Raw genomic sequence first — 19,619 nt, 5'->3', positions numbered from 1 at the left:
TGACCATCCATGTAGCTGATCTTTAGTTTCTAGTCTCTCCAGAGGTCAACCTGATCCACACCGTTCAGCGTTCCCACCATAAATCACGTTTTTAGACTATCCATTATAGCCCAATGCTGCCAGGTGAACAGAGATGCTAATAAGGCAGAGGATTCCCAGGACTTAGAGATTACCCCTCCGGAGCCAGGGCAAAGGCCGGACAGACTTCTTTTTGTACTACACAATTCCCCAACTTTTCCAAAAACAGCCCTGGCCTCCAGTGTGGTCCTGGGTCCATCCCTAAACCAATCATTCTGGCACGGAGAGGAAATATGCCTCCTGGCTTGACCTGGGGGCAGGACTATTCAGCAGGCCCACTGCGTAAAGGAGGGAGGAGGAGTGTTGGTCTTCCAAGAATGTTGGACATTGATCAAGCTCTTTTTAAAAGTAAATAAAAGGATGAAAGTCTGTGTTCGGTTATAAAAGGACTCCACACAGTAAATAAAACACCCAGTTCCTTTTATTTTGATTTAAGTGGAAGTCATTAGCAAGTCCATGGGAAAATGAACTGAAGGTGACTTAGTAAATGTAGTTTTTTAAAGAGACGGAGCCTCTTAAAATATGACACGTGGGACTTAAGAAAGAGGCTGACTAGCAACGTGTCGCTGAGGAGGCTCTGTAGTGATTGCTCCTGCGTTCTCCCACCAGGAATGAGTAGTCTGTCTCATTTCCCTGGAGCAATATGAAAACGCCCTAGTGCTGTGGTTCCCAAGCTTGTCAATGTTGGAATCTTCTGGGGAACCTTTAAAAATTCTAATGCCCAGGTCACGCCTGACACAAGGGAAATCAGAATGGCTGGAAAAGGGATCCAGTAATCTGTGTTTTTGTAAGGATCCCTGAGGATTTCCATGAGCAGCACTTTGGGAAACTACTGTCCCAAAGTGTTAAAACAACACAAACTCTACTTCTGAACACTAGCTTCCGGTATGACCCAATCACCAGTCAGAAGAACTGCTTCTGAGAGTCAGCAGCTTGTAGGGCAAAACCTGGGTTGGCCAGGTCTGGGTTTGAGTCTGACTTTACGTTCACTAAGTGTTGGTTCTCGAGCAGGTGTCTTAGCCTCTGTATGGTTCAATTTCCCCATCTGTGAGGAACCTCTGCTCCAGGGAACATCTGAAAGAAATAGAGGAAGTGTCTGGCATAGCAAATGTCACTTCTTTTCCTTCCACTGTCACATTTTGGGTCAGAGAGAGTCCCCTAGTCTTTTTTTTTTCCTCCTGCTTTTTAGACGCTGTTGCTTTGTGTTGTTTGGTTTGGTTTTTAATATGTCTACGTAAGGTTTTTTTGTTCTGTTTTGTTTTGTTTTTAATTCTATCTCAGTCAGTGATGCAAAGATTTGAGGTTTTCTTTGTTGTTAAATATTTGTTCCCTTAAGTATTGAGTCCCAATAGGGGGTGCTCCTTTCAGTGACTTCTCTAAGCAAGATGTATTAAGTATCTATGACAATATTTTATCAATCCTAAAATGCATTCACTTGCAAAATAACTCACTGCTACTTTATGTAAGAATAAGAGAGGAAAAACCTTTGCCAATGACACTCTAACATGCCGTCAGTTCCAAGAGGAATTCCTATTTCATAAATGTTAAAATGAACAAGGAAATGTACATCCTGGAGTTGGTGAGATGCGGTATCCTCCTGGAGTTCAGGCATTGAGACACAGAGCTATACACGCTCTAGATTCAGTAGTCAAGGCCAAGAAAGACTAAAACCTACAGATGGCTTCAATCTTCCCTCTCCTGAGAAGAGAGTTGATTTCCAGTTTGATGAGGAGAAAATTCTCTTTTATGGCTCTTTTAGATCATTTAATGTCATACACTGATCACTGTTTCACCTTTGAGAAATACAGTGCCCTGTTCGAATGGTCCCCATTTTTAAATTACATTTCTTTAAACACGGCCAGTTTGAAATGGCTGTACATCATCCCACGCATGGATGGGAGAGTGAAAATGTCTCATTATTTCAGCAGATCACATAAGCCATGATACAGGAAGGCGGGAGGCAGGAAGTTAGAGGGAATTCAATTTGATGATCACATGATCTTTCTTTCTCAAACCTCCCCATTCAACAGAAGATCTTATGTTGTGATCCCAAATGGGTCAAAATAGAAGCTTGGAAAATTTTTTTTGAAAAGAGCCCTTTGCTTTTACATATATGTGTGTGTGTCTGTGTGTGTGTGTCTCTGTGTGTGTATACATATATATGTGCATATATACATATATGTCTGTGTATTTCTCAATCCTTACATTAAAGCCTGCTTGCCCAGGAATGTGCCTATGTTTATACATTTCGTTTCTTATGTAGCTGACTAAGTATGTCCCCGAGGAAAGGCAAGGTGTTTGGAGTGATTTGGGGACAGGTGAATAATCAGCAATTCTGACTCAACCTGTTGAAATGAAATCTTTGTATTTAATTTGGGAAGTTAATTTTTTGATGATGGAAAAATATTGTGGCGGAAAAAAATCACAGAAAAAAGAGCACAAAACAAAAATAATAGCCACTTCAATTCCAAATGAGAATCCTACTAATAGCAACTTGGTACACCATGCTGGGGCCCAGCTCCAGACAACAGAGCTTTTCTTTTGAAGGTAAGCAATTTAGAGAATGACTCTACTCTACTGTATGGTAGGAGGATGGGTGCCAAAGTTAGATCTTTAAGGAAATAATCTTATTAGCCCCTCTTATTAAGGAAGCCTCTGCAGTGTGTAGACTTTGAACCTGCCTGATAAAAAGTAGGTCTTGTCAAACAGCTCACAGCTCCTAGTGAAAAGGTTGAACTTTGTTGGTTTAGATCATCGAATCCAAATGCAAACATGTTTCTAAGCTTCTGTTTGCATACTGTGGGAGGAAAAAAAAAGACTTTCTCATTTTCTCTGACTCCAAGGAGATGGCATCTCCCACCGAAATTACTAAATCGCGATGTTAATGGCACACACAGAAAGGCAAAATTTTCCTGCAGAATCTGAAATTTAAAGCTTTCCATTGTCATTGTTTGGGACCCTTTATTTGACTCTTCATTTTTTTTTTTTCTTTTTTTCTCTTAGCGGACCCTGGTCCTTGAGTTTCCCAACCATTACATTTCTGAGCTGACCCTGTCTGAAGTTGTAAGGCTGAGATTTTGACAGCTTTGTCATTTTCATAGCTGTGAGGGTTGATGTCAAGCTTACAGGATTATTGCTCTACACGAAGACTTCACCACATAATCAAGTGGAAGGTCAGGAAGATAGACCAAAAGCAAAACAAAACAAAACAAAACTCTAATTAAATCAGGAAGGGCTGACTTGTGCCTACAAAAAAATTAAGAAAAATAGAAATCTTCCAATTTTGTGCTTGGATCCAAGTGCAACAATTGGCCACAGTCAGGGGCCTCACTTGCTGTGATGGACAACAAAAAATTGCCATTTAAGTGAGCAGCTCCTTGAAGAAATAGCTTCATTCTTTGCTTCTACTGTGCTATAAGGCTCTTCTCAAATCAAATTAAAGAAAGGCAGGGTAACACATAGCTTGATTAGAGGAATAGAAGGGGGAGAGCAAGCTCTTGTCTGGCATCTGCTGCTTTTGCTCTAAAGACATGTGGCTTCTGGGTACTGGCCCAGTAGGTAATACAACTGGACAGTAGTATGCCCAAACAGAATTAAAGGAAAGCACAAGACCTATTCTCCTACAAACAAAATTGGGAAGAGCCTGACCACAAATCCTTGCATAAAGGCTCACTACAATAAGGAACCAAGCACCTCATGGGATTCCCAAACTACTTTAATCCATTTCAGCTCAGCACATCCTACCTGAGACCTGCTATGTGCCAGACATTAGCTTGACACTAATTGTTCAATAAAGTCATTGACAGGAGCATCCTCAGCGGGGGGGGCAGGTGAGCAAATACTAGGAATATATGACAGTAAATATAATGATAGGACAATGCTAATAACTTCTTAAAATTAAAAAAACTTAAGACTTCTTAAACCTACTATGTGCCATTCACAGTTCTAAGTGCTTTACAGGGGACAACTCGTTAAGTCAAGGTTAGACCATGAGACCTGGAGCACAAAGGACATGAAAATCCCCTGAAAGATGGTGTCTGAATCGGATTTGAAGGAAGTATAGGAATTATATGCTATTCTGCAGAAATACAGGAATGAAAGAAAACCCTTGCTAAATAGAGAAAAGGCCTAAAGTATGCACCATAAGATATCATCCAAGAAATAGGGTATTCCTTCTGCAGCATAAAACGAGAGGCAGGTGGTGGGAAAAGAGCTGAAGACACTAGAACTGAATGAAGGCTTTGTCCTATAAGTGATGGAACCAGTAGAGAATTTGTAAGTAGGGATGATGTTCAGATTTCTATATTAGAAAATCACCCTAAGATCCGGACTCGCTCCTGTCCCTCTTGAAGTAAGAGCATGCAGGTTGGCTCTGGGGCTGTCCCTTGACACCTCTTCCCCCGCCTGAGGCACTTGTTTGGAGCGCTCAGGGATCAGACACCCGGACATTCCATTTGTTGATTAAAAATGAAAAGAATCAAGATCTTTATTTATTGGTGAATCCTGCCCATGAAAACATAATACTTCTGTATCAAATCTGATTCTTAGAAAGCACCGCCTTCTTCAAGCAGCAGCCTGAGTGTATAGCACTGACTGACTATCTGTGGGAATGACACCCCTTGGACAGTTGGCTGGAAATCACATTAACTTCCACCTGCCTTTCTACTGGGCTGTGTGGGAGGCCATCTGTGTCTCATACTTACAGGTCACAGAAAACCATCATGCTGAGAGATGTCTATCTTTGATGGCCAGTAGCATGACTGACTGACTGACAGGGCAAAGGACAAAGGTGGTGGTGGTGGGGGGGTGGAGGCAGAGAGGCAGCTGTAATATGTGAGCCACACTGAGGTGTCTAGGTGGGCGCACAGCCTGGTGATGATGTCCCCAAGATTTACCACTGCAAGAAAGGTAGGCCATCGGGGATGAGATGATGAGCTAATACGTGTCAGTTTAGAAAGTGACACTCATTTCTTCCCTAACCTTTTTGCTGCAGGTTAAACTCCTCTGTGTTTCTATAAACCAGGTGCTGGAATTACAAAGTTTGCTTCCTGTCCTGGCAAGCAGGCAAGTTTCCTTGCCACCCTTGCTATGGCTAGTGGCTCCCATTTTTTCATGAGCAGGGGCTGGACACTGTGTCCTGGAGAGCGCAGGGAGCATCCCAGCTAGTGGGAATGAGGCTGACGTTGTAAGACAATGTCTCTGAAATATGTCCTGTCGTGGAAGGAAAGGAGTCCACCCAACCTAGCTGAATGACTTGGAAGGCCTTCAGTGGATGGAGGGCTATTATGTAATTGTCCAGGTTTCTGAGAAGTGCTTTACTAGAGAGGTGACCAGTTGTACGGTAACAGACCGTGCAAACACACATGTGCAACTGAGCAAAGCCCTGGGAAGCACTGCTGCAGTGGAAAGGGTGGTCAAAGAGCAGGGAGAACACCCACTTGTTCCCAACTTGCATCTTGCTGCTGAGCTTCCAACTGGGGCACCATTTTCCCTCTCTACTCTTCCAAACAGTGCCATGGCACAAGACGAACCTTCAGTGGGTCGTCAGCCTCTATCTCTCTGGCTGAGGCTGCAGCCTGAGCAGCGGCAGTGGAAGCCACCCCCTCCTCTGTCTGCCACCACCCCCCCCCCTGCCCCTGCCCCATAGATTTCTCAGGAGCAGGGCTCTGGCCCCCTTGGTCATTTCAGGCCTGCAGAGCCTTCCTAAGTTCTAACCACATATCAGCTTTCTAAATTGAGAAGGTGATGAATTTTTAAATTCTTGAACCTGTGCTGTAATAATATTTCCACCATGCTACACATTACAATGCAAGAAGGCTACAGATACATTTTCTTAGGACGCCGAGACCATGAAATATTGATGGGGGAAAGGAGCACGGCTGTGGTAGCGAGGTTCGCCTACAATGAAGGAAGCGCTTCTCAGCTTCGCTTCTTATTCTCCATTTTTCTCTTCTGACACTGAGGATGGGAAGGAAGCCCCAAACCCACGATACCCAAGGCTAGTTCAGTGAAAGCCCTTTAAAAACTCTGCAGTGAAATCTGTCTAAAAAGGTCTTTATTGGGTCCCCAGGGACCAATTGCTAATGCAGCTAATACACATTTGATCTATACCGATGATTTTCCCTTGGTCCCCAAGGGAACCTCCACAAACACTTTGGATTTACATGGTGCCAAGCCCAAGTAGCCTGTCGGAAAACAAATAGCATTTTAACACATTCAAGCATCAGTTCCCAGGATGAAAAGTAGCATGTGGGCTCTTCTCTGAGTTTTCTATCTGTGCTATAGGACATAATCAAACTTCATTTTTAGAGCATTTCTTTTCCTGGTGACATTTCACTCTGAGGCACTGCATTCTGAAGAGAAAAGGGCACAAAGTAGACACTCGGCTGGTTCAAAAGGAAAAGAATCACATTTCATCCCAGACGTTATTTCCAAACACACGTTTGAGTGTCACGTGGGGACCGGTAAGGGTGGTACAAATATGCAAGACATCCCAAAGGGGCACCTCTTTGAAAATGCGATATTGATCTATTAATTGTACTACATATGAGAAATTGTGCGTGTGTGCGTAGGGATACACACACACACGGTTGTGGTTATAGATAGCTAGCACTTCTAAGCTGCAATTTCACAGATATTATTAGCTAGAATGAGGTGAAGTTGGAAACAGTATTTTTCTTTAAACAGACTTACTAAATGAATCGAGAGCTGAGGGTCAGATAGAATGGTGGCTGCCGTCGTTTCAGGGAAGGACTGCATGGAGCACAAGTCTGGAAGGCAATAGGAAAATGACTCCCACTTGGGAAATGCTGATCTAGGGAAACTCCCCACCTATCTAATTAATGGGAGAGTCAGGACCAGTGCTGCCCTTCCCTGGCCAGTGGTGATGAGCGTGGATCGATGAGCCTACATCCCCAGGCTGAGACAGACTATAACTGATTCCCTGTGGCTCACCGGGATTTGAATCACAATTCCCTTTATCAGAAGTCCTGTTTTCCTAGTGGTTTTAAGCAGAAAATTGCATGCGCATGGTGCCTCCATCGGATGTGTCATATCAACCCTCCTCATGATGAAATGATGTAAGACAGGATATTACAGGTCACTCAGGAGACAGGCTATTCAGAGAGGGAGTCCTCCAAATGGGTAGGCTCTGCCCTGGGTTCACAGGTGCAAGGAGAGAATTCGTAACTGTCTCAGGATGTGTCTGAGCTCATGATAGAAAAATGACGACAGTAGTGCCTAGCCACTGAGTCTTTAGTATCAGCCAGCCACGGCACATTAACCTTCCGAAGAGCTCGGGGAATCAGGTACCATTATTCTCCCTGGTGTATTTATGGGAGAGCTAAAGTTAGTGACTTACAACAGCAAGGAGATCCAAATCCAGTTCCATCTGATGAAGAGGTTGGATTGCATTCACAAGTCCAAATAAGAGGCCACTGTCCAGCTGTGAACACTTTGGGGGAATGACTCTTCGTGGAGCTGTTGGTGTTGTTCACAATGGGCATTTGAAAATCCTACAAAGCCTTCTTTAGAACGGTGTCCAGATTTAAACTTCGTCCCTGGCAACAGGAAATCACAGAATAAGAAAACATTGACCATGATCTTTTTTCGGTTATGGCAAAGGGTGGGAGAGTGGGGGGGGGGGGAGTGGTATAGGAGAAAGAGAATGAAGAGAAAATAATAAATCCATATTTAAAAAAAGGAATATATGTGCCAGGGTTGTCTTTCCAGATCCATAGTCCTAGCAACACAGTGTCTATTGTATAGTCCTAATGACATGAGGAAAATACGTATTCTCCTCCATCTTTTTTCTAACCTATATTGTAAGGGTTTGGGACTAAATGACCGTGTCAGTCCCATTAAAACACTTTGAATCTACACTAGGGTAAAAGCAATTTATTTTAGTTTTGCTTTTGAACACGCAGTGTTCGGAAGAGAGAGCTGGGTTGGACAGTGGTTGCTAAAACACTAGGGAAACCTTGCCTTCACAAGTGGCTCCATCCGGAAAAAGACAACAGAGCAACACCATCATAAATGATCCCAGGAAAGGTTATATACGGGTTCTCCTTCCAGAGCAGGGAAGAGGGCATGACTCAGGGAAAAGGGCCCACATTTTATCCCCTCCCAGTCCTCCCTCTTTGGGCTCTATACCAGAAGCCTTTTGCCTTCTTGCCCATGCATAGACTTGGAATGTTGTGGGATCAACCAACTTTCTCATTCAGTCTCTGTACACAGCAGAACGTTATCTGCCCTCTCCCTAAAGAGCTTAGCTGTAACCTCAAAGAATAAGATGACTGCTTCCCTTTTGCTTCATTTAAGAAATTTACTCACATAGGGATCATACAGTTTCCGAATCTTCTCTGCCACTTTAACTTCTTACACCACCAATCTGAAGATAGCCTTAAACAATTGGTCTGTTCTATGGAAACAGGAAGTCAGTGCCTCAGGCAATTCCTTGTATTGTTCTGGATGCCATGATAGTTTCTCAATTCTGCCAACAAGACTCACGTAGGCCTCTTAGGTAGGCTGAACAGTACATATTTAGGGATATTCATCATTAGGTATTGGGTTTGAGCTTCCACAGAGGGGAAAAGAAACAAAGACAGAATTTAAAGATGACCAAGAGTGCCTTATATTATTTACAGAAACAGAGAAAAGCCTGTGTCCTAAGACTAGCATTCTAACCTCCCCTATTATAAAAGTACAAAGGGCCCAATAAAGTCAGAATTCCCCTTGGATGAAGTATACCTTGTAGGAGAGGAAATTTTCCAGTCAGTGCTGGCTAATTTGGTACATAACATGGAGGGGAGAAAATAAGGGAAATGTTAACTTAATGAAGCAAAAGCATGACTTGCATCAGAAAGCGATTAGCTGTGGTGATCTGCGCAGTGAATAAAGCCAGGCCATGTTACAACTTGATTTGGCTGATGTGTTTCAGAAGGACTCATAATTCATGTTTCAACTGGAGAAAGAGCTTCAGCAAATGATGCAACATACCGCCTTTTTGTTCAAGTGGTTTGACAAAAAAAGAAAGAAAGAAAAAGATGGCGTTGCTTGAAACGCTGAGAAAGGGCCTTGATGTCCATGCGGTCCAGCTGTCCATCAGATGTTGTCACAATGTGCGTGGGTATTCCTCAGCCGTGAAAAGTGGTAGACCCTATTTATTTTGAAGACTTATCATTTGGGGAGGCCTTGTTTACGTAAGCAAGAAGAAGTGATTCGTACTTAAAAATAACTGCATGTTCAAGACAGTGTTGTGATTGTTTATATAGAACTAAGACGTAGTTATTTGCTAACTCTATCATTAGAGAAGAGATTTGTGGGCAAAACTCTGTATTTTTCAAAGATATTAATAACATATGCAGCCTTTATAAATTATGAAGTTTGCAATACAGTTTTCTCATTTGGAAGATTTAGAAACTTCTAGCAAAACCCATAGATGGTAAAATGGCTTAGCAAAAACTATAGAACTTCATTTATTGAAAAACTTAAAATCAAAATTTAAAATAATCCCTTTCTGGAAAAACAAAAAAACAAAAAACCAGAAAAAAACCCCACTAAGCTCATCATGAGGTGTTGGTCCCATAAGCACTTTATTAAAGCAAAGAGACTGGATTGGAAGGTGATGAAGAAACTAGCTGTGAGTTCCACTGGTTTTATGATTAGCCTTGTGTGGTGATGAAGGAGCATTTGAAAGGTAGTCAGACCTCTGCATTCCATGAAAGCTGTGCTGGGTGACATGAAATGGAGTGAGTCCCTTCATCTCTCTAGTCCCCCTTGTCCTTTTTCATTAAGATGCCAATTTTCTATTAGATTGAGGCTCTCAACCTCTGTTGCTTATAGCTCGGGAAAGGGGGGTATAGTAGATGGGGGATTCTGGAGGTTGGGACTTCAAGCCTCTTACCCCGCATCCCACCCCACCCCATCTCAAGTACAGCCAGCCCTTTCTGGCTATCAAAATTCTGAAATAGGTTTAGTTTACGATTTAATCAGCAGAAAGGTGTTCAGTTGCTTTTTTTTTTTTTTTAAGATTTTATTTATTTATTTGACAGACAGAGAGCACAAGTAGGTAGAGAGAGACAAGAAGCAGGCTTCCTACTGAGCAGAGAGCCCGATGCGGGACTCAATCCCAGGACCCTGAAATCATGACCTGAGCCAAAGGCTGAGGCTTAACCCACTGAGCTACCCAGACGCCCCTTATTGTGTTCAGTTGCTTTTTATTAAAATGTTGGAATTCCCTTTAGAAAAACAAATTCCCCCTTAACACTCTGTTTTTATACTCGAGTTTTTATTGACCTCTGTCATGAGGCAACTACTGTAAACAAGTTTATCGAAGGTAAATGATAACCATAACTGCAGCATTTTGCACACAGATTGTTAGTAATGATCTGTGTGCTCGGGGAGTACTTAGAGATGGGGCTCAGGCATCTGTGAACCAGCCAGTGTAAGTTTTGTGCCTTTTGATTGATATTCTTTTGAAAATTCATAATAACCAAGGTTTATTATGAGCTCACAAGATGTCAGGCACTGAGTTAAATACCTTTTATTTCTGACTGAGTCCTCAAAATTCTGGAAGTGAGTTTCATTACGCATAGTTTACAGATAAGAAAATTGGGGCTCAGGGAGCATGAACAGCTTGTCCAAGGTCACAGGTGAGGAGATGATGGACAGAACCTAAGGCCTTTCCCATCTTGTAGTTCTAAAAAGAGGGCCCCCAGGGGCCCCTCACTAAGACTTCTAGTCTTCAGTCAGCCTCTAAGTTGATTATGGCTTAGTTATTGGAGGAATAAATGATATTCTGGAATAACCTTCCCCCCAAGGAATCCATCTCCATTGTCACTTTAGTTAGTTGCTTCTGAATCCTTTCCAGGAAAAAAAATTACAGTGTGTATTAGACTCCTTAGTGGCAAGAATAAGAGGAACCACCTCAAGTTGAGAGCATAGTTGTGCCCTCCTGTGGCCACGGCCTCCTGAAGGGTCAGTGGACTGGACGACCCAGCGATTTGGATATGAGGAGCCAATATTACAACTTTGAAATCATCTGACAGGGCAACTTGTATTTACTTTTCCATGCATCAGATCTTTGGGCACCTGGGTTGTATGATTGTGTAGCGTGTGACTCTGTGTGTGTGTGTGTGTTATCATGCTACCTCTCATCTGTTTATTATCAAGGAATGTTCTGCTTCTTCACACACCACAGCAAATTCCCCATTGCTTTGCAATGGTATGTATCAAAGAGTGGGTTTGGGGCACCTGGGTGGCTCAGTGGGTTAAAGTCTCTGCCTTCAGCTCAGGACATGATCCCAGGATCCTGGGATTGAGCTTTGCATCGGGCTCTCTGCTCAGCAGGGAGCCTGCTTCCCCTTCTCTCTCTGCCTGCTGCTCTGCCTACTTGTGATCTCTGTCTGTCAAATAAATAAATAAATAATCTTTAAAAAAAAAAAAAAAGAGTGGGTTTGCAACCCCCTTGGGCTCTATTCTACTGACCTACACTGTGTTCTCTACCATAGTTTCCATCTCAGACACCAATTTTCCATCCAAGATATCTGAATGGGAATGGACTAAGTCATTAGATATGACAGTCACTTAAAAAAATAAAAACTTGGCAAACACAGAAATGCATATTCAAGGGAAGCCTTTGGAGAGAAGCAGGTTGCTCTTTTCTCCTTGTGTTCCTGGATGGGACAACTGACTTTGCCCAAGCTGACTTCTTGCCTAGATAAACTGACTTAACTGTGAGGTCCTGCCAAAGGTTGTTTCATTAAGCAGTGCCTGGGGCTTTCGCAAAGTGAAGTCACCTCTGCCTGCCAAGCAGGGACTTTCTAGCTAGACACCAGGGGAAATGCCTAGCCTTCTCACAACTCCTACAGAGGAGGAAGCTTCTGTCCTCATCCTTCTTTTTCTGTGCCGACATACTGTTCTTTCTTCCTGTGCCTAACATGCCCGGCTCATAATGTGTTGTCGAGCTACGGGCAAGAAGGGAAGTGGTGGACTGCGACTTGGAGAATTGTTCGTTTTGCTGAAGCAGAGACTCGGGGACAGAGTCATTGCTCTACTTGGCGAAATCAGTGGTCTTGCCATCTAATGCTGTGACTTGGATGGGGCACCAAGGAGCCTTTGTTGGGTGAGCGTGATTGCTCTGCATCTAGCTTGGAAGGTTAGTCATGTTGCCAAATGCGCCTTACTTCCCTTAACAGCCCATTCTAAATCAATCTTCCATGAATTCATCAAAACGGTTTTTTCGTAGTGCTTCAACTTGGCTATTTCTATATCGGCGCTCCTGACCCAGGGTAGCCACTTGCCGGGCATTCCCTGAACTATTCTCTGAACTTTCCTCCCTGGAGTGTCGTCTGTCTGCTCCAGAGAAAGTGTCCTTTCCCCCTGGTTCGTTGGCCATCGTGGCCATATTTCAATGCTCTCTTGTCTCCTAATAGATGAGTTAGGACATGCCTCAAAGTGCTCCTGTTTCCTCTGAAAGAGGTTGAATCTGGGAAGGGCGGGGGGATATATGTGGGAATGATTTAATTGTATCCATGAGGATTCTTAGTAATCAGGATGCCAGTGTGTGTTTTCCAGAGCCTAGAGCTGACATAAATAATGTAGCGTACCTCGCTTTGTGCAGACTTGCTGAGGAATGCTGATGGAGAAAAAGCCAAACTGGGATCTGAAGCTCCCGGCTCCCGGCACAGCCTTTAAAATCTTTTTATTGAGTAGCAGTTTTGAAACTGCAGCCAGGGCCTTGGCGGGCTGTGTATGCCAGCAGAAGCGGATGGAGGAGTCACTTTGGAGGAAGGCGCCTCACTTGGTTTATAGGAGAAAGAGAATCTAGAGCAGCTCGGGCGGCTCCAGCTAACGATTGGTTAATTTCCTTTTGCCTTCTTAATCCCAGAAGGACTAGGACAGCTCTGTCCAGGCCCTGAGCGCCGGGTAAGTGTGCAGCTGTCGCTAACAAGATATGACTGGCCCCTCTAACATTGTTAAAAGCATCTTGCTAGCCTTTTAGAGCCTCTTGCCTTAATGGTAAGAGCCGAATGAGCTTTGCGGGACAGCTAACCCCAAACGAAGTCCTGCAGCTTAAACTCATTTAAAGGCAAAGTATGCACTGGGGAGAACAAGGGGGACCACAAACGCCACAGTTCATTTGCAGGAGGGAAACAAATGTGTCTTCACGTGGGATTTTTACAGGAGGTCTGCCAAGCCAAATTTCCAACTGAAGCATCTTCCAGATTTTAATTTAAAGTGTAACTCAAGCCCTGTCTGGGGCACCAACCATATAAGTGAATGAAAAGATGGGTGGGGAGTAGAAGGATGTTTGAAATAATTCTCTGTTGCTCAGTAAGGGACAGGTTCTGGGCACTCAGTAAAAGAAAAAAGTCAGCTATTCCTTGCTTATACTCTGGTGGTTTAGAGAAGGACCTCAGGGAACATTTGTTTTTTTTTGTTTTTGTTTTTCCTTTTGATTAAGGCATTTGGGGTCTAGAAAAGAAGATTAAAGCAGGATCCGTTTAATTTATTTAGTTTGCCTCACAGACATGAAGCTTCAGAATGGTAAGTATCAATTATCTTCCTACGGGGTGGGGACATGCGGGGAGAGGGGTTCTCAAGCGGGTGTTCTGAGCAAGGACCTGTTAGCAAACCTGGGCTGTTGTGTAGCTTTGGCCAGTGGTCGGAGTTGATGTGTGGACCTGGAGAAAGCACTGGTGACAAGTTTGGTTGGACTGGGAAGGTCTGTGAAGCTTGTCACTTACGGGATCGTTCTTTCGCTCTTGCTGGCTTGGCAATATGGAGACCTCATTTGGACACCTCGTTTACCCGCTTAGATCACAAGAAAAATGTAAAAATATTCAGATACTTACATCATGGAATGTGTGTATTTTTTTTTTTTCCTTTTAAGTTGCTACATAGTTGTTCTGGCTTTTCTCTGCATTTAAAAAAAGTATGATCTAAATGTGTTTTATCAAATAGTACTTGGAAATTTTGTCTGTGTTATGATCCTCTGAATGTATTACTAAGAACTCTCAAACTTTTAGCGATCTGGTTAAACTGGTGGAAAGGAAGCACTTTTTTTTTTTTTTCCCCCTCAGCCTCATTCCATCGTTTCCCAACGGTGCCCAGATTTTGTTTACCTGCTATTTTAAAGTCCTCCATCAAAAAAATGTGTGTTCAGTAGACACGAGAGCCCCACACCCTCCTCTCTACTTATGCAAATGCTTTCTATCCCTGATCAGAGTGGTTCTGTCTTGTTTTCCCTGCGGGTTTCTGCCATCATGCAGAAGGGAAAGGGGATTGAAATGTCTTTTGTCTGAAAGCTCTCCCTCGACAGTTCTCTAGCAATCCTTTCATTCTTCAGGCAATAGCAGGCACATCTGTGAAATGGGCTTGAGACCCGATTAAACTGGAACACTTGGCTCTCTGGAAGCTTCTCAGTCATGCTTGCAAATCCTTGAAAAAAGTTGTAGCAGAGGTTTAGCTAAGGGGTTGTGTGTAAGCAGTTTTCTGTAAGCCTCAGTTGAGAAATACTTTAAGTGCCTCCCCCCTGCAAACTGATTGCTTGTTGGTTTTTATTTATAAGTGCATTAGAAGGAAGTACGTTTTAACTGCAGAGAGAAATACAATACATCTAATAAACAAAACTCGGTTTTTATAACCTAAGAAGTGACCTGAAGGAATGTGAGGAATTGATAGAAGGCTATGGTTCTCGGGTGCCAAGTCACGGCTTCATGTTTAATTTAACAAAACATTAAACATTTCATGTTTAATTTAATGAAACATTAGAGCACTAGGATTTGTCACCTTCATGACAGAATGTCAGAAATGTGGGATAGTTTCAGATTATATGTTCTTTCCGTAGAATTCACATATGACACTGGACCCATAGCTGAGAACCCATCCTTTTTCTAGGGTTTTTCCCCCCCACCCCCGATAAAAGCAGGAGAAGCAAAAAAGCAAGTAAAACAACAAAAACACATTAGGCATGCACTACTAGTCTAGCTAATTTTAGGGGCACTATTAGCAGGCATTTAGGCAAATCTATTAACATTTAGCATCAGCACAAATGGAATTGCATTTCTACTTCTTGTGCTTCTGACAAAATAAGCACAGGATCTTCAGGACGAGAAAAGAACAGGTGTCAAAACCACGTGTTCGGTGGTCAACTTTATTAAACCCATCTGGGTTTTTAAATAACTATTCAAGAAAGTGGGGTGAGACCTTAGGAAAAATTCAAGTAAATCTATCAGTTTGACAAAGATTATTACCAATAAGCAGAGGCCATCTGCGTGGCTGGCCAGGATTTTTCTTAGTCTGGAAAACGTGGCTGGAGGCTGATACTGCTACTTTGCCTTTGGCTTATGATGAAAAATTTCCCTTTTTGTATTTCCAAGGGCTGAAATATAGATATGCCCCACCTCTCCGTCCATATTTGCGGGGTTACTGGGGCTCAATTTGCATCTGATGCTTAAAATGTTTCGCTCTTTCTGACAGAAAATAAGACTAATGTTTGAGCAATGCAGGGAATTGCCAGTTCATAAAACACGTGTGTAGATGTGCACACATATGCATTTGTACACACACACACACACACACACACACATAATACACAGGCAAACAAAAGCTCCCCAAATTCTGCCTCCATTCATTTGAACTCTCCCCTGCCCCGTCTCTGGATGCTGTAGGATACACAACATGGTATTGTGTTTTGTGATGGCAAGAGCACAGATACCTCTCCATGTTGTTATATACTCAGTCTGAATGTGCGGCTTCCTTGTGTGCCTTGAAGTGGCTGAGACCAGATGCTTCAGAGAGATGTCATATTAATGCAATTCAGAGGAGCATATGGCAGGAGAAAAATCGTTATGACAGTTACTGACCTGAAGAGCAAGCAGCTTTTTTAACCTTTAAAAAAATTGTTTTAACTCCATCCTAAGTAGCAGCCAATACTTTATTTAGTTGAATATTTTTTGACTCTCGTGTGGGTTGCGTTCTGGAATGGGAGTGCAAAAGAGTGTTCGGGACTTCTAGAGAGCCCTATTTCCTTTGGGGAAGGGGTAGGGAGAGCAGGGAAGCCCCTGGTTGGGGCTCCTATTTGTTACCCACTCCCTGGGATTTCCTCTAGACTTTAGGCCTTCGGGTCCAGGGCTAAGATCCATCACAGTGGGATCCAGCTCGCCTTGAACGGCCTTGGGTTGGCACCCCTAGCTTGTGCTCCCCTCCCCCACCCCCAGCTGAAGTGGTCTGAACAAAACTCATGCCATGTGCTGTCCCTACCACCCAGAGGCACAACTAGCTGTCCACCACCCTCCCTGCTGCCTCTGTGACCTCTCTCTAACTTCAAGAGGCCTCTTTTGAGCCCCTACTATGTGCCCAGGAGTCTGACAGGCCCTGGAAGGAAAAACAAATGAGACACGACCCCCATCTTGAAGGAGCACCTGTCTAATGGAGGAGATGTGCTAACAAAAATGTGTAAAGCGTAGTCATGGGTGCTGTAGGGACTGAGGAAGGAGAGCCTTTGAGAGGCTGCCGTACCAGGTGGGTGCCGAGGAAAGGGCAGTCAGTCTTCAGACAGCAGGTCCAGAAAGGTTTCATAGAGGCTCTTGGTCAAGAAAGGAGCCTGGAAATGTCCCCTGGAAGACAGTGGACAGAGCCTTCTGGGCCCAGAAAATGGTTGACTTTGGGTGCCAGGTCCAGTAATGTTAGTATGCAAGGAAGGCAGAGGACTGTACTGGAGTCATGAGCACAGGCCTCACAGTGAATGACTTTCCACACCGCCAGTTTGCACCATCCTGTGGGAAGCCCAAGGCAGCTAGGCAGCTCGTGGATGGGCAGACGGCAAGGACCAGCCACAAAAAAAAAAAAAAAAAAAAAAAAGGAAAAAAAAAAAACACAAAAACACCAGCACGGAGGTTTATGTGAGAGCTCCAATTTCCATGTCTAATTTGACTTGGAGAAAATCTTGCGCTGGCTGCCACTGTGTGGACCAAACAGTTAAATGCGAAGGTCCCAGATGGAGCCTGGGGGCTGCTAGCTTGCAACCTTTACGAATGGACAGCAGGTCCCCATAAAGGGATTTCATCCTCTGGCTAGCTTGCTTTAAATCTGAAAAGACTTTAGAGGAGTTTTTACACAACATAAACTGTCTTTGGAGAGAAATTGTCCCCCAAATTTTGCAATTTCCAAGTGCCCCCACTTGAAAATCTGCTTTTGAAATAGGTGTTAAAGACCTACATTTGTTTACATCTGGACTTGTGCGTGTGTGTGTGTGTGTGTGTGTGTGTTTATATAATGGGGCGTGTTTGGATTCCTCATGGAGTCAAAGCTTCTGGAGGTGGAAACAGAAATGCAGGTTGAAACACCGACACACACAATTAGTCTGTCGTGACTAATGAGTGCTTTTTTGCTTGGCCGCTGTAGTACATGGTGTGGGGATCTTTTCTCCTTATTTTTAATTTTTTAATTTTCTCACCAATAATTTAACTATCTACCCCATGGTAACAGCAGAGATGTTTCCACTTCTCATAGAAAGCCCTAGGGGGTTCCACGGGCTTGTCATTTGAGAACACAACCCCCACTTGATGTTTACTTGGGGTGGTGGAAGGGAGTCTGGGAGTAATCTTCTAGACCTTCAGTGAACTACTACTGCTTACCCCTCACCTGGCCCCAGACCGGGAAGGGCTGCTGCTACTCTGGGCAGCGTCTCCCAGGAGAGACCGGTCAGGACCCCACCACCTTCCCACGGGCTCTGCCTCCCCCACTGTCAGTGCTCTCTGGGAGTTAGGTAAGCACCAGGCTGGCAGCAGGGAGACCTCGGATGGGCCAGGGCTGTGTGGCCGCCTTGGAGTCAGAGAGCTGGGCGTCATAGCATTTGCTGAAGTGACTGAGCGCTCACTGTCCTCATGTGTCTGTCTGAAGAGCGGATGCTAATAGTTCTCAACTCTGTGGGAATAACGTTAACGATGACCAAAATAAATTGTGACCAAGATATCAGCTCAAATCCCTGGTCCCCAACTTCTGTGTGTTTTCTGGGCTTCTGTCCTTAGACGCCTTTACTTCTGGATGCTTCTCAGAAGCACCAAGTTCTGAAGGTCTAAGAGCCTATCGAAGCCCGTGTTGTTCCTTTCTCTCTGCTTCACACTGAGGTGCTTGTGGGACTTGGCCCCTTTCCCTTCTTAGGTGCAAACATCAAGTCACAAACCAGCAAACAAAAGCATCTCCCCAAAACCTCAATACCAAGTAGACTTCATTGAAGTTTTGAGAGAAAGGAAGATTTTCCTATGCCAGAGGTAGAAAGAACTTGAGATATCCGATGGCCTCCTGATTTCTTACACAGTCTCTGCTGTTCAAGTGAGCTAAGTGAAGGAAGATCTGTCCACTTGGCGCTCCAGCTCCCTGCAAAGTTCCCCTCTGAATCTCTCCCCAACTGGCCAGAAATTCAAGTGTTTGTCCCACTGTATGTGTTCAGAGCAGCGCGGCACCAGCACACTACTCCGCACCTGCCCCCAAAGCCAGTGCCCTTGTCGGCACGCTGGTGGACAGAAGCCAGTCTGTTCCCTCTGTCCCGACACCCTCTGCTGAAGGAAGACAATCATATAGAGGTCGAGTTCCCGACAGAAGCAAATGATACTATTTCCCATCACCAACCTCCAAGCCAGGAGGGAAAAGTTGTTAGGTTTTTGTTTTAAATAAGAGTTTTTCTGACACATAGTACTGTATTACATATTTCATTATGCATTTCAATGTCCTTCCTACATGGATGATTGATTGAATGACTGAGTCATCAGCTATAGAGGCAATCTGAACAAAAGGTAGGAGTGCAGACTTGGACGCCCTACCCCTTACCTGCTGTGTGACTCTGAGCAAGTTACTTAAGTTCTCTGAGTTCTAGGTGAAATGAGGGCTAATCATGGTACCTCTCCGACAGGGTAGTAATGTGATTAAATAATTCATGAGAGGGTCCTTATCTCAGAACCTGGCATTTACAGTTGTTCTTTACTCTGTACTCAATTTTATCATTTCATTTCGTTAGTCCAAATTTCACGATCTGGCTTTTTCTTCTGTTTCCACAGTCATTTCAATTTAAGTTGGTAGGGTACTGGGACTGTGGCACAGCCCCGGGCCTGCCTCCACTGGGTGGAAATTGGCATGCAATTACTGACACTCCTGGGGCACCTGGGTGGCTCAGTTGGTTAAGCATCTGCCTTTGGCTCAGGTCATGATCCCAGGGTCCTGGGCTCAAACCCCACATCAGGCTCTCTGATCAGCTGGGAGTCTGCTTCTCTCTCGCCCTCTGTCCGCTGTGTCTAAAAAAAACCACAGTGCTCTCTCTGTGTCTTAAAAAATAAAATAAAATAAAATAAAATAAAAATAAAAATTATGACCCTCCCCTTCCATCTTCAAGATAGAAGGGGGCAGATCGGCTACCTCCCTCCAGCCTGGCTTTGGGGTTCAGTATATTTCTCAGAAGTAACGTCCTTCTTGCTGCTCTTTACTAACCAACCCAGGCTGGTTCAGAATAACCAGAATTAGCTGAACTTTTTTTTTTTTTC

General features: G+C 43.9%; 1 protein-coding gene across 16 annotated transcripts in view; it reads left to right on the top strand.

The window, feature by feature from the left end:
- Positions 1–19,619, top strand: part of TENM2 (teneurin transmembrane protein 2) — a 1,132,942-nt gene that overhangs the window by 692,296 nt on the left and 421,027 nt on the right. For 2 of the 16 annotated variants that reach the window (XM_044229941.1, XM_044229900.1), the window contains exon 1: positions 12,658–13,005. The exons of 9 other annotated variants lie outside the window; for them this stretch is intronic. Coding sequence is in view for 4 of the 7 variants with exons in the window: in XM_044229924.1 (XP_044085859.1) it covers positions 13,611–13,626 (16 nt within the window). In the remaining 3 variants the exon portion in view is untranslated. Of the gene's footprint in view, positions 1–11,941; positions 12,236–12,657; positions 13,006–13,109; positions 13,174–13,197; positions 13,627–19,619 lie in introns of those variants that run through there. 5 more of the 16 variants (XM_044229924.1, XM_044229891.1, XM_044229933.1 and 2 more) reach the window with 5 other exon arrangements.

Source organism: Neovison vison, chromosome 1 (assembly GCF_020171115.1).
Source record: "Neovison vison isolate M4711 chromosome 1, ASM_NN_V1, whole genome shotgun sequence".
Lineage (NCBI taxonomy): Eukaryota > Metazoa > Chordata > Mammalia > Carnivora > Mustelidae > Neogale > Neogale vison.
The sequence above is the reverse complement of the archived record's forward strand: the minus strand, read 5'-3'. Positions and strand labels throughout refer to the sequence as shown.